At 34.9% G+C, this 14,133-nt stretch overlaps 1 protein-coding gene across 1 annotated transcript in view; it reads left to right on the forward strand.

Moving 5' to 3' along the window:
- Window positions 1–388: 388 nt before the first annotated feature.
- LOC149426270 (uncharacterized) overlaps window positions 389–14,133 on the forward strand; it is a 47,473-nt gene continuing 33,728 nt past the window's right edge. Inside the window, exon 1 of the mRNA XM_089636312.1 lies at window positions 389–873. Coding sequence (XP_089492438.1) covers window positions 648–873 — 226 coding nt within the window. The 5' untranslated portion in view covers window positions 389–647. The remainder of the gene's footprint in view (window positions 874–14,133) is intronic.

Genomic DNA, 14,133 nt, shown 5'->3' on the forward strand with positions numbered 1-14,133 from the left:
TGCTAAGCCATTTACCGGTAAACCGGTTTACCGCGTCACAATCCCTAATACTTCTGACCCAAAAAAGGTACCGTTCTAATGAAAACGAAAACAAACGGTTGTTCTCCTCCATTAACCTACCTACCCACAAAATAATGATATGGGAGATGACTGGTCATTTCACGAAATTAACAAGTCATTACGCCTCTTATTGTGCGTCGGTTGCTGGCTGACTTCTTCATTAAATTACCGGGAAAAGACGGGCAACCGGTCAGACGCTTCCGCGGTGGATCCCTGCTCGCGCGACGGGTCCAAGAACCGCTAACTGCAAGTGTAGCAGTGATGGTCCCAATAAAACTTTTTGCAATTTTATTTTACGAAATCACAGCCGCAAGCAGTCGCGAAGCGCACGCGGCACGGCCAACACCATCTAATGTAATGCGGATAAACCATTTCTTGATCAAACAATTTCAGTGCCGAAAACATTTATTTGAAAAATGATTTCAATGTGTCAGCCACTGGAAAAAGTATTAGTTTAATACAAAAATGTTAGTGAAGTAGATGCCTACTTAAGTAATGAGTTTAATTTACACAACAAAAAAGTCGGGGTAGGTAAATACCGAATTTTTCCGATATATCGTTTTTCGTGTGATTTCGTGGTGTGAACAATGCTTAAACGGAGCAAATGGAACAGTTTGAATTTGAAGTTGTTGTTGATATCCGTGTTATTTTTCGCGCCGGTAAGTGAGTCGCGGGAACTGCGAGATTATAATATTTGGAATGATAAAGTACCAGGGAAGAAGGATGCGCACAGAAGTGCTTCAGCAAAGCGACGGAAAAATGAAGGCAATGATCTTGATTTTCCGAAAGAACCCAGAGGGAGAGAAGGGAAAAGTAAGTACTTATCTACTTTTGAAAATTGAGCAGAAATTTAGCGCAACCTTAAACTTTAACACTTGATATAATTTATGATAATAATGATAATCATATTATATCGGGATGTTCTATATTAGCACCGTCCGAGTATACATTTAGGCACAATCAAGTTTTAAAAATAATTCACCAAAATTTGGTAATTAAACATAACTTGATTGACTGCCGTAATGTAGTACCATATTATGAATACGAACCAAATTCATTTTTAGAAAACGAATTTTATAAAATATATTATGATAAAACTATACTAACAGACCGAGCGATTAGTCATAATAGACCCGATATAGTTTTACATGACAAAATTAAAAAAATAACTTATATCATTGATGTTGCTATTCCAAATTCCTGTAATATTCAAAAATCTGTTAGTGAAAAAATAAGAAAATACACAGATTTAGGAAATGAAATAAAAAGAATTTGGCATTCTCAGACTATAAAAATATTACCATTCGTTATTTCGGCTACTGGCATTATACCTAGCTCTCTAATTAAAAATTTAGGCGTATTAGATCTATCAAAAAATTTATATATAAAGATGCAAAAGTCGGTCATTTTGAATACATGTAGGATAACAAAAGATTTTTTAAATATTTATGTTGAGGGATCAGTAGGATTTATAGGCCCTGTTAGAAGTTCTACCGAGCCGAACCCTCTGATATGAAAATATCTGGAGACGGTGAATTTTTTTTTTCCCATTTGATATCTGGTGATTTGACGTGTTGTTGTTCTTGTATTGTTTTGTATTTATTTTACTTATATAATGCACTTACATAGTGTTGATTGACTAGCTGATCATTTGTGGAAAAGTGAGTGGAAGGGTTAAGTTTTTCCTTTGGGGAAGACTTAACCCGGACAACTAAATCGGAAGTTTAAAAAAAAAAAAAAAATAATAATAATAATAATGATAATCACTTGATGATAATTTATTTAACTATCATATTTTTTCTCTTGTTGGTAACTTGAAGTTACACAAAGTAAAGGTTAGTAACACACATTCAGTTGCTTAAGCTCGGCTTGAGAGATATTTATGTTTGTCAAGTTGCTCTCTGGTAGAAACCCCGATAATCTAATCTATTCCCGAGTATATTGAAATGCCAACGGTTTTGGAGTGAGCCATTTCACACAATTCTGTGGAAAAGTAATTTTGTAGAATATAGATGATTACTATATTTTTAAATCATATGAAAACCGTTTACGGTGGTCGATAATACCGTGGGTAGAAAGCTGGGATAGCGTGGGAATCGGTTTACTCCTTTATCAGTTGTGTTGAAGGAAAAAGTCCGTAGGCATTTATAAATTCCATATTATCAGGGCTTAACTTTTAAAACCAGAACCAGGGTTACCAATGCACATGTTCTTAAATATCCACAAGAGATGAAGAAATGTTCGAATTCCCCACACATACCTCCAAAATAAATCAAAACTGTATTGAAATTAGAATTTTTTTAAAAATCTATTTATCTAGTAATTTCCGGATTTTTTCTATCGTTCAGTCTTTAAAAATAGCAATTTTTTGAAAATTTTCTGCGAAATATAGCACGTTCTCACAATTATTGTCAATACTAGATTTCAATATGGTTGGATGATCAAGAAAAGCTCATAATCCCCGCATTTTGTCGACAAAAAGCTCTCCCCGCCAAAAAACCCAATTCATGAAAAACCCCGTAATTTGGATAATTCTCCACGAATCGGCAATCCTGATGTGGATTTTGTAGACCATAGTTATATTACTCATGTAGACTGGTTGTGAACAATCAGCAGATTAAGTCGTACCAACCAAACGGAATGTTTTTATGTGATGGTGTTTTATTCGTTAATAAATGACGATTTATTAATTCTACGTAGGTATAACATTTTAAATTATAAATTCAGAATCGACCTTTATTGATCTACGCGAATATATTTTTTAGGCAATAATATTTTTCACTGGTGTTCCTTATTTCACTTATCTCTAGGCCTAGTTATCTTAGAAAATCCAGTAGGTACTTCCTTATTCAAAATACCCTGACCAAAGGGTCTTTTTTATTATTTACATTTTTGTATGATTATGGTTTAGAAGAGAAAAATTCCACTTTTGTAGAAATTCTGCTCGTGGTTAATTAATAAAATGGGGCACTTTTGTGTGTTTGACCCAAGGTTCGTAGAAAATGTATTAAACAGAATATATTTTTTACGAACCTTGTGTTTGACCTATCTGACTACTATAAAGTTTAGCAATGATCATCGCAAATTAATCACAAGAGGTAAATAGTAATGTGTTATAGGTGCGTAGGCAGTGTAGGCACCCAAAGCATAAATTAAAAGTCGTAAATATAATAAAAGCATTTGGAATAAATTTATGCCAATAATTAGTCACTTTATATTTGCATGTCGTAAATAACAACAAACAGAACGAATAAAAACAAGACATCGACATTTTATGATTGAAATTTAAAACCTTAAATTCAAAACTTTTATTATTCTGGAAACAAGTCGGAAATAAACCTGTATCTGTATTATTGACTACAATATGTTTCTCAGAAATGAGACTCTTTCGAGATGATTTGGATTTTTTTTGGTTCAGGAAGGATTCGCAAATGTATATGCAGCATGATGCTGCGCTTACATTTGTGAGTCGTCGAATTCAATATCAGTTTTCAGCAGATAAATCTGTTCACATGATTTTTCAAAAAAACCAATTGAAAATACTTTCTGCTACTAAACATAGTTCTAAACGGTTTTATTCATAGCATTATTAATATACTTCAGAACCAGAACTTTTCAGAAGTCTTCAGGTTTTTAATTAAAGACTCTAGGCCCTAGTTTTAAAAGAATAAGGAAAATAACGTTGCCCTGCGAAGAGAACATGTAGGTAGGTTACGTAGGTACCTACCGAGAATGTCGTCCGAACGGGATGCAGAAATAACCCACTCTCCCGGTTAATTTTACTGATGCGTTGGTGATAACCTGATAACTGATAACCCAGAATCGTATCTCCTTATGAACATCGATGCAGTTTTGTGCATTTAATTAGACAAGGAAATAAACTGCATTCCTGTTGGTGCAGGTTCACAACACAAGATATCTTGTACCGTAATTCTGAATAAATAAACGATGTAATAAATGAAAGATAAACAATGTCTGCACGAGACTGCAAACAATAAATTTTCGGGTAGGGTTCATCAGAGAAAATTAACAACCGGAGAACAGTGCCATGATGATTCTTTCGGTTATTTTAAAAAGGGATAATTTATTTAATATTCACGGTATAAATATGTCAAAAACAATAATTGCATGTCACAGTATACAATCATAAGCAAATACCAGAAATAATTAATAAAGAATAACAATTAACTGTGGCATTTGGTCGTAAAATGACAGAAAGACATATATAATAGTAGGAGATACCAGTACAAATAAAATATAATGTACAAGTATAAGTAGACTTAGGTTACATTAGAATTGGTTGAAAATATATGTTAGTATAGCCTTCTTGTACCTACCTTCCGTGCAGTTAAATAGATATGCCACATCTGCGTATCTATTGCTATCTTCTTGTAATCTAGGTACCTACAAGTGAGTGTTTGAAATGCTCAGTCCTGGAATTGTTACGTTTAAACAGTATTATGAATGAGATGTATGGTAGGCATAGAATAAAGAATATTATTCCTTATTCTATGATGGTAGGTCCATAATAACACATTTTAACATTATCGTCTCTTTTACATAAAATGTTCTCATAGCTTTCTCATTTTGGTACACGGGCGTTTGTGCCAATGTTTTATAATGTAAACGGCCTAGGGGTCTTTTTAAAATAAGTCATGTTATGGGTCTTTATTTACATAATTATTGTCGATGGCGGATGCACTATTTCATTATTATAATCAGTCTCTCAATGTTTTATGGGTAAGCGTCTAATGGGTTTTGAGGTAGGCGACCTTGAGGTGATTTCTAAATGAGATTGATGATTGGTATATGGAACTTAAGTTTCTTTATGTTATAAACTAATTAATTTCATTATATATTCGGTACCTGACCCTTTAAATGTTTTATAGGTAACCGAAGCAACGATATGCGTCAATGCCGCTTATGTACCCCCTTCGATGTTTTGAGGTAACCACGCTTTTGTGATTTTTTACAAGAACACCACTCTTGAGTTTATTATAATTAAAAAAAAAGATTTTTATAAATAAACCGTTTTTAAAAATGAAATAACAAAGGACAGTTATTGTATATATTTTTTAAATTAAAAAGGAGTTCTATAAATTGAACTTGAAAACAATTAATACCATTATAGAAATTATAAAAGCGAAAACCTTGTGGCAAAAGCTTACATACAATATTATTTTGGTCAGTAGAAAAACATGGAGTGGGTAAGGTTTTCATAAATTCCTTCGCATCAATAGTTAAATTGGCTTCCAAATGTTAGAATATACTAAGTTATTCGGTACCCGTGCTACAAAAGAAGGTTCCAGCCATAGCGGTCTCCGTAATATTCCTGAATAATTTATTCCTTTATCACTATTCATCCCATTAATAATCTGCTACTCACGAACAATGAAATACTCGCTTTGTCCAATCGAATAAATCCAAACAATAAGTTAGATTGTGCAACAATAGTGTTTTACAGTTTTTTTAATTTAAAAATATAACGACAATAATGAGGTTTACATTTTTTTTTATGTTGATGATAAAAATTTCTAAAACGATTTCAAATATATGCAATTTTTGATTTGGCGCTAAAACAATATGTTCGTGCGGAGGGCATTTGTGATGACACACCGCCCAATGTTGTAGGGGCATTCGCGGGCCCCGGTGACATTTGTCTTAGCAGCCAGTAGCGTTAGTTAAGTAAGTAAAAAAAACGATAATAATGAAACATTTTTTTTTAAATAAAACACGACTAAAATAGAGCAAAAATCTCTCGACAAAGGTCTAAGTTGCATTTAAAAATACATTGTGATTTTTTTTCATATTATTGTCTATGCGATTTTTCTATCTAGGGAATTTCACATAATTACCGTTTCGGCTGTATAAATTTTTTTAGGAATTCAAAAACTTAAAGTGTTCAAGAGAAATATGTTATAAATAGGTAGAAATTTGGATTGCGGGGGCTTAAGTTGTAGCCAAATTAATACCGTTTAGAAATGAGCAGACAAATTTATTTTTATTTAAAGTGCGACGATCGGAACCAGAAAAATAAACTCTAAAACATATTCCTCACATATTAACAGCATCCCTGATTTGTGAAAATACCCCACTGCTTTTATTCGAAGAATATGAATAATTCAAGCCGAAATTAAAATGTTTTTTTTTGCTGTAATGCCCAGTGTTTTAGTGAGAATGTAGCAAAACTACCATTACGTATTTAGTAGAGCAAAAAGTGATGAATAATAATTATATTTGTATTTTGATTAGGGCCGAGCCCTACTTACGGTTTCGTAGACGAGGTGAAAGTGACGTGCTCAAACTGTTTAGTTCCTCTCGCCCCATGCAGGTCATAACAGACACTGTCATGGTCAATGCTTTTATTATTAATGGCTTCTTTGGTCTTGTACATTAAAGAATAAGTATTATAACATTATAGAAATGGTTTTGAGCATTTTGAGAACCACCGTGGTTAATCGGCAATAAAGAATATTCATTTTTAAAATACCATTCATTGCGCGGATGACTTGTTCTGAAAATATACGGTTCGCTCTGTGAGTATCAAATTTGATCCACCCGATTGTTAGTCGAGCGTTCTACCCAATGGGCTATCGATATCTTAAAATTAAATTTGAGAGACGGTTTTCATTTTTATGTCTATCTAATAAAAGTATGCAGGTTATTTTGTGAGTTCATAAGTGCAAGCTGTTTTATTATAATAATAGAGTTAAGTCATATTGCGCTTTACCCTTCTTCTTTAGTCAATGTTTCGGACAGCCTTACAGTGAACATCATCAGGGCATGGCTTACAGCTACCACATCTGTCCTAGTATTAATACGCACAGCAAGGCTAGGTGACCGAAACGTTGGCAGGTATAAAGAAGAAAGAACATTTAAATTTTGGTTTGTACATACGCAGAAATTATAATATTACCGTTACCAATAAAACTGAGCTGAAATTATCGAGCCCACCAATGAATAATATTATGTTCTATTAATTAAAACATAATAACTCACTAACTAGCGATAATAAGGTATTATTTGACCTTAATTTGACGATCCCAGCAAGCAGTGGATTACTTTACTTTCATAGAGAGGTATTGAAAAAAGGTGTTGTATCATTATATTTTGCGGTCAGTCTTTGCGGCCGTGCTGTAATATAAGTTATGATTGAAGATTCTACTGGTACACGTGGAGTGCAAAAAGAATTGAAAGTTTTAATCGGCGAAACGTACTATCACAATGCAAACTAATGCAGCACAAATTACAAACCGCCAAAGAGACTTTCTCGGTTCGTTTTCAAATGGCTTTAAGATTGAGAGACGTAATTAGGTCAATCATATTTTCACAGCTCTGGCTGAAATTGGCCAGAGCTTGTATTATTGCTGTGAAGGTGTTTTAGTCGAATCGAAGAAAGAAAAATTAAAACCATGTATATAATAATCACAGGATTTTATAATGGTAGGATTTGTGAAGTTTCCGGATATTTGCTCTTCAAAAGAAGAAATTTACTTATCGAAAGGTAGTAAAGTTGAAAAATTGACTTTTATCCGGTGACATTGTAAAAATACAAGACACGTTATATTTATACTAATCGAACTAAAATGTAGCACCGCTTAAGAAAATGATAGCCATTAAAATAATTTTATATGAGCCGGCCGCTAAAGTATGTCCACTGGACCTATAGTCCAGTCAGCCTGTGTTTTTATATGTAACTAAATAGTATAAAGCTAATTTTTTCCCCATCGACTACTACCATTTAGACAAGTGTTTAGAAAAAAGTCCCCGCCCCTACCCCCCTTGCTTCCCCCCCTGTGCCCCCCCAAACATGAAAAGTGTAAGGGTTTCGTAAATCGCGTCTATCTCAATTATTAAACAACATATCGGATTGAAATTTGTTTTATTCTCTTTGTTGTAACATTTTCTACAAAAAAAGTTCAGTTAACTTTCGTCGTAACTTTTACCGTTTGTTTGTAATTCGTATGATAAGGTAAAAAATTGTATATTTTTTGGCACATAATTTTATATTTTGTCACAGAACTTTTCAGGCCGACATTTTATGAAAAAATATTTCCTACAAAAGTTGTAGCCCCTATTATTACCTTTAAAATGATATAAAATAGTACTTACTTTGTTGGAGATCCAGCGAGATTATCATGGCGGGTTCGGTCGAGGTGGGGCCGGCCGGCGCGGCGTTGCAATGCAGATATTGTTGTATAGTGATAGTGTTTTTTATCTTCAAGGTACACTATTGCATTTTCCATAAATAAAACTAATCGAGTCTCGGTGAAACCTAAATTCCCCACTTTTTAAATTTGTTTCAAATAATAATAAGTCCTTGTATACAGCGAAAATAGGTATTTTAAATAGTTTTTGGTTTGAAAATGCATGTAATATTTTTTAAAGATGTTATTTTAGAACAAAATAATTGCGGTATCTTAATTTGATCATATCCTAAACTTCCATGAGAGGTTCTTCATTTTCCTCGACTTCAACCAAAGTTACATTGCTGCATGATCCACCACAGCTTACGCTTCTAAAGAGAGCAAGTTAGCTGGCCAGCCGTGTATTGTCACTTTTGACCAACCACTTTTCCTGAAAGCAGTAGACATTGTTGCAAGTTCTTCTACAGAAAGTGAAATATCTGGAGTAATCGTCAGACTAGGCGGATTCCATCTTCTAATGAGTTTCCTTGGTTGCTTAGGAAAGTTTATGGAAGGTAGTGGAATCGAAGAAATGTGGACCTCTGTTTATGGAAAATCAACGATTCCTCACCTTATGTCAGGACATGCTTACGCAAGGTCTTATAGAGCTCACATGATGACCCAGGCAGCTTTGATGTTACTGCTATTCGAGGAATGTTCATCTCTTAAAGAAATGATTACAAACGACTTTAATGATATTCATATCCAAACAATTAACAAACAAACAACTGTTGAAGACGCCATGAGAGAGTGTAAAACAAATGAAATAATGACAAGACTAGAAGAAGTGTATGAAGATTTGGCTAAAACTAGTAGAACTTCAAAACTGTGGCTACAAGAGTTTAAATTGGTGAATTTGGCTCTAGACTTTATTCTGGCAGAGAGAATCGGCGATTGGAATTTGCACATTAATACAGTCAAGCAAATGATACCGTATTTCTATGCTGCTGGACATTTGCTCTACGCCAAATCCGCACACATATACCTACAACAAATGTTGAGTCTACAATCGAAGATGTCAAATGAAGACTTCGAAAGGTTCGTCAATAAAGGTTTTTTTACAGTTCGGCGTACAGATGGATTTTTTACCGGTATCTGGACGGACATGACCATAGAGCAGACATTAATGCGATCATCAAAATCCATAGGTGGCCTTACTCATGGACGAGGATTAAGCGAGAGGACGCTAACCAAGTTCATTGCTTGCGTTCCTGCATCCCTACAAATTTGTGAGGCTTTCGAGAAGTTCTCTGGCTGCTTAACTCAGTTTAACGAACAGCACACTGAACTTAGATGCAGTAGAAGAGAAAGGGACTTGCAAGATATTAATAAGTTTCTCGGGTGGCTGCGTATCCATAATCCTTTCCGACAGAGCAACGATTTAATTTCTTTATCCTCTGGTCTAGTAGTGACAAGTTCGGGTGTAAACTGCGATGAAGCGTATGATGTAGGAATGAAATGCTTGAAAGACATCGAAGGAAATAATTTTGCAGATGTTAAATTGAAAAGAAAAAATAAAGTTAAAACTATAGGCTCCGTAGTAAGTGGTATAAATGTGAGATCTGAAGAAGTGCCAATTAATCCTGATCAGCTGTTTAATAGGGTTATATGTATGTCTCAAGGAACAAATAATCTCAAACAATACTTCAACTATGAACTTAGCCCATACCCTTTGTCTTTATTTGAAAACAATAAAATGATAAGAAAGGGAACTAAATCAAGTCTTATGAAAATATTTGAAAAGTGGACAGTTAGCAACGAAGTTTTTAAAAATTTGCCCCCAAAAATATATGTAGTAGATGGAGGGTATCTTTTGCATAATGTTATTTGGCCTGACAAAGTAACATATAGCAGCATCATAGAGAAGTATGTTGATACTGTAATGAAACGGTATGGGAAAGATTGTCATGTCGTGTTCGATGGGTATCCTGACTATCCCACCACAAAAGGGGTCGAACATATGCGGAGAAGTAAAAAAACATCTCTAGAAATGAAATTCAACGTTAATATGGAATGCTCTGTGAAGCAAAATGAATTTTTGGCAAATCCAAAAAACAAAAGCCAGCTTATTGAACAGCTCTCTCAGAAGCTTAATGAAGCAAACATTCCAACCATTGTGGTGGAGGAAGATGCAGATACTAAAGTGGTCGGAAGAGCAATAGATGTCTCCCAGATTCAAAGTGGGAGGCCTGTAGTTGTTGTCGGACAGGATACTGATCTTTTCGTTCTATTGTTAGGGCTACCACAGTGTCAAAATGTGCAACTATTCTTTCACAAACCCTCTGGCACACCATCAACGTATGACATCAGCAAGATTCGTGAAGAGATTGGTGATATGAAGGATGTGGTATTATTTTTGCATGCTATCACAGGATGTGTTACCACATCTTATTTATTCGGTAAGGGCAAAATTAACGCGTACAAATTGCTAAGTTCATCAAATGATCTCCGCACAAAAGTTTTACAGTTTTATGAAAAACAGGCAGACAAAAATATTCTCAAAGAGGTAGGAGAGACTTTTGTCTTGAAACTATATGGATGCACAAGGTCTGCAAGTCTGAATGACAGTAGATATTCAATGTACCTTAATAGTCCAGTCAGTGGGGAGTTTTACCTTGCAAAAGGTTAGGTAGTAGCGATTTTGATATATGTTGTTAAGATTGAGACTCTAAAGAAAAAAAAAAGTTTTCGACCTTGGGAGGGTCGAGCTCGACCCGCCATCTTGGATTGAAGGTGCCAAAATTTGTTTTTTTCAATATAATTGTGAAGTGGTCGTTTTTACAACCAAATTGTTGAAGGCAAACTTAAAGACAACTAAATTACCTACATTTTTTGTAGAATGTTTTTTTTGTAAGTCTAATAGGTAACGAGTTACAGTGGCGGAAATGTGAATATTTTTCTAAAAAATTATGAAATTCCCAACTTTGTAATTTTTTCGGGTTATTCATTACATAATTATAATAATTTTGTGAACTCATTTCCACACCACCATGGGTAGAGAACATGGCGCATTTTTTCTTACTGTTGTATCCTCAGTAGGTCTACTCCACAGATATACCAGCGATGGTAGATTTCGAAATTATGTTACATTACTATGAATTATGTTACTATAAATTATGTTACGTAATAACAGTCTTCGTCATCAATGTCATCATCTAACTCATTGCCTGTGATACTGAGATTCTGGGCTTCCATTGACAAAATCTCTTCTTCTTCGTCCTCGACATCGATGTGAACCTCTGGCGAATTTCGGCATGTTTGACCATTACAGCACCCACATACAATAGAACACTTCAATCCAGCTTTCCAGCAGCTACATGCAACGCCGCATGCTTTTTTACAACTATTGCATGAAATAAATGTTAATAAAGTCTCGGGTGCTGGTTTCTTTGTCATTCTTACTGGAACAAGCCCGTTGGTGTCACGTTTCCAGCCCCAGTTTTCTAAATTTTTTTGGATTCCATACCATTTTTGGACTTGATGGTACGTTCTAAATGCATGGTACCGTGCAGCGTCGTTCGTTGGTGGCAAAGAGGCAAGATTGAATTTGCTTTTTGTTGTCGACTTTGCGAAACGTTTGTAGCAGACTTCTTCCAAGGTTTCCTTATCCATGTCACCCCCGTACAAAACAACAAGAAAGCGTGTTCCTGCAACTGCTATGTCTTCTGGTGTTGCATCATGTTTTTTGAAGATTCCTATCATGGCATTGAGTCTTGTGTCATTTTGCACAAGCGAACAAAATTTTGTTTTTCCTTGGTTGAAGAAGGACGATTTTGTATCTCAGCCGCTAAAGGCATGAAGAAACAGAATATTCTCAGCCGTCTCTTTGTATTTAACACTATTCGCGAAATACAGTCTTTCAAAAGTTTTGCCTCTCCCGGTTTTGCGAAGATATATACTACTTTTGGGTGGTGTTAATGCTGTCAGCAGATCTAGGAGATCAACATCTTCGCCAATAATGAAAACAGCGTCATATGATGAACACAAGGAAATCGCAGTATTGACAATCAATTCATCAGCATCTTCTTCAGCCTGCTTAACTGTAAAATCATCCTGTATAAATTGCTTTGTAAGCATCGAAATCAGACGGACTTTGTTATTTTCATTGACTAAAAATCGTTCTTTTGAAACTTGAACTGGCATTGTTTCATCGAAAAGAACATCTGCAGACATGTGATTCTTCGATCGGCGAAGTCTTTCTGCGGTTTTCGTGTTTTTTCACCATCATCAAGCGGATATTCATCGAAAACAATGACTGCATGTGATCCATAGTGATTTCTTCCATAGTGAACGTACTTCTCGCAAATTGACCCAAAATAATCATTCCGATTCCATACAATACAATACAAAATTTATCAAGAAAACTGGAGTTTTACAATTTTTTGTCAAAATTTTCTTCTTTCAACCGCTGTAACTCGTTACCTATTAGACTTACAAAAAAAAACTCTCTACAAAAAATGTAGGTAATTTAGTTGTCTTTAAGTTTGCCTTCAACAATTTGGTTGTAAAAACGACCAATTCACAATTATTTTGAAAAAAACAAATTTTGGCACCTTCAATCCAAGATGGCGGGTCGAGCTCGACCTTCCCAAGGTCGAAAACTTTTTTTTTTCTTTAGAGTCCCAATCTTAACAACATATGTGAAAATCGCTACTACCTAACCTTTTGCAAGGTGGAGCCCTTTTTTATCCCCCACTGACTGGACTATAAAGCTGTTGCAAAAATGTCATTAAAATCCAAATTTAAAATGGCGTCCCTCCCTCCAACATCTGATGCTGCTGAACAACACGCCTATCGAACATACTATCAGATTCAAAAATGGATTGGAGATAAGGAAATCAGCGCTACGGACTGGGGATCGATTTTAACAGACAACATGCTGTACCCAGTGCACTAAAAAAAACCACCGGTACCTGAAGAAGTTATAAACTTAGTTTCCTGCAACTGCAAAAAGGCTTGCAAAAATAATTGTAGCTGCTTTAAAGCATCACTTGATTGCACAGAAATGTGCGGGAGCTGTGGTGGATCATGCAGCAATGTAACTTTGGTTGAAGTCGAGGAAAATGAAGAACCTCTCATGGAAGTTTAGGATATGATCAAATTAAGATACCGCAATTATTTTGTTCTAAAATAACATCTTTAAAAAATATTACATGCATTTTCAAACCAAAAACTATTTAAAATACCTATTTTCGCTGTATACAAGGACTTATTATTATTTGAAACAAATTTAAAAAGTGGGGAATTTAGGTTTCACCGAGACTCGATTAGTTTTATTTATGGAAAATGCAATAGTGTACCTTGAAGATAAAAAACACTATCACTATACAACAATATCTGCATTGCAACGCCGCGCCGGCCGGCCCCACCTCGACCGAACCCGCCATGATAATCTCGCTGGATCTCCAACAAAGTAAGTACTATTTTATATCATTTTAAAGGTAATAATAGGGGCTACAACTTTTGTAGGAAATATTTTTTCATAAAATGTCGGCCTGAAAAGTTCTGTGACAAAATATAAAATTATGTGCCAAAAAATATACATTTTTTTACCTTATCATACGAATTACAAACAAACGGTAAAAGTTACGACGAAAGTTAACTGAACTTTTTTTGTAGAAAATGTTACAACAAAGAGAATAAAACAAATTTCAATCCGATATGTTGTTTAATAATTGAGATAGACGCGATTTACGAAACCCTTACACTTTTCATGTTTGGGGGGGCACAGGGGGGGAAGCAAGGGGGGTAGGGGCGGGGACTTTTTTCTAAACACTTGTCTAAATGGTAGTAGTCGATGGGGAAAAAATTAGCTTTATACTATTTAGTTGGTCTAAATGGTGTTCTACGACACAGGCTGACTGGACTACTAGTGAGAGTGAAACAA

The sequence above is a fragment of the Hesperophylax consimilis genome, chromosome 1, assembly GCF_061612785.1.
Source record: "Hesperophylax consimilis isolate HC1 chromosome 1, BYU_Hcon_1.0, whole genome shotgun sequence".
Lineage (NCBI taxonomy): Eukaryota > Metazoa > Arthropoda > Insecta > Trichoptera > Limnephilidae > Hesperophylax > Hesperophylax consimilis.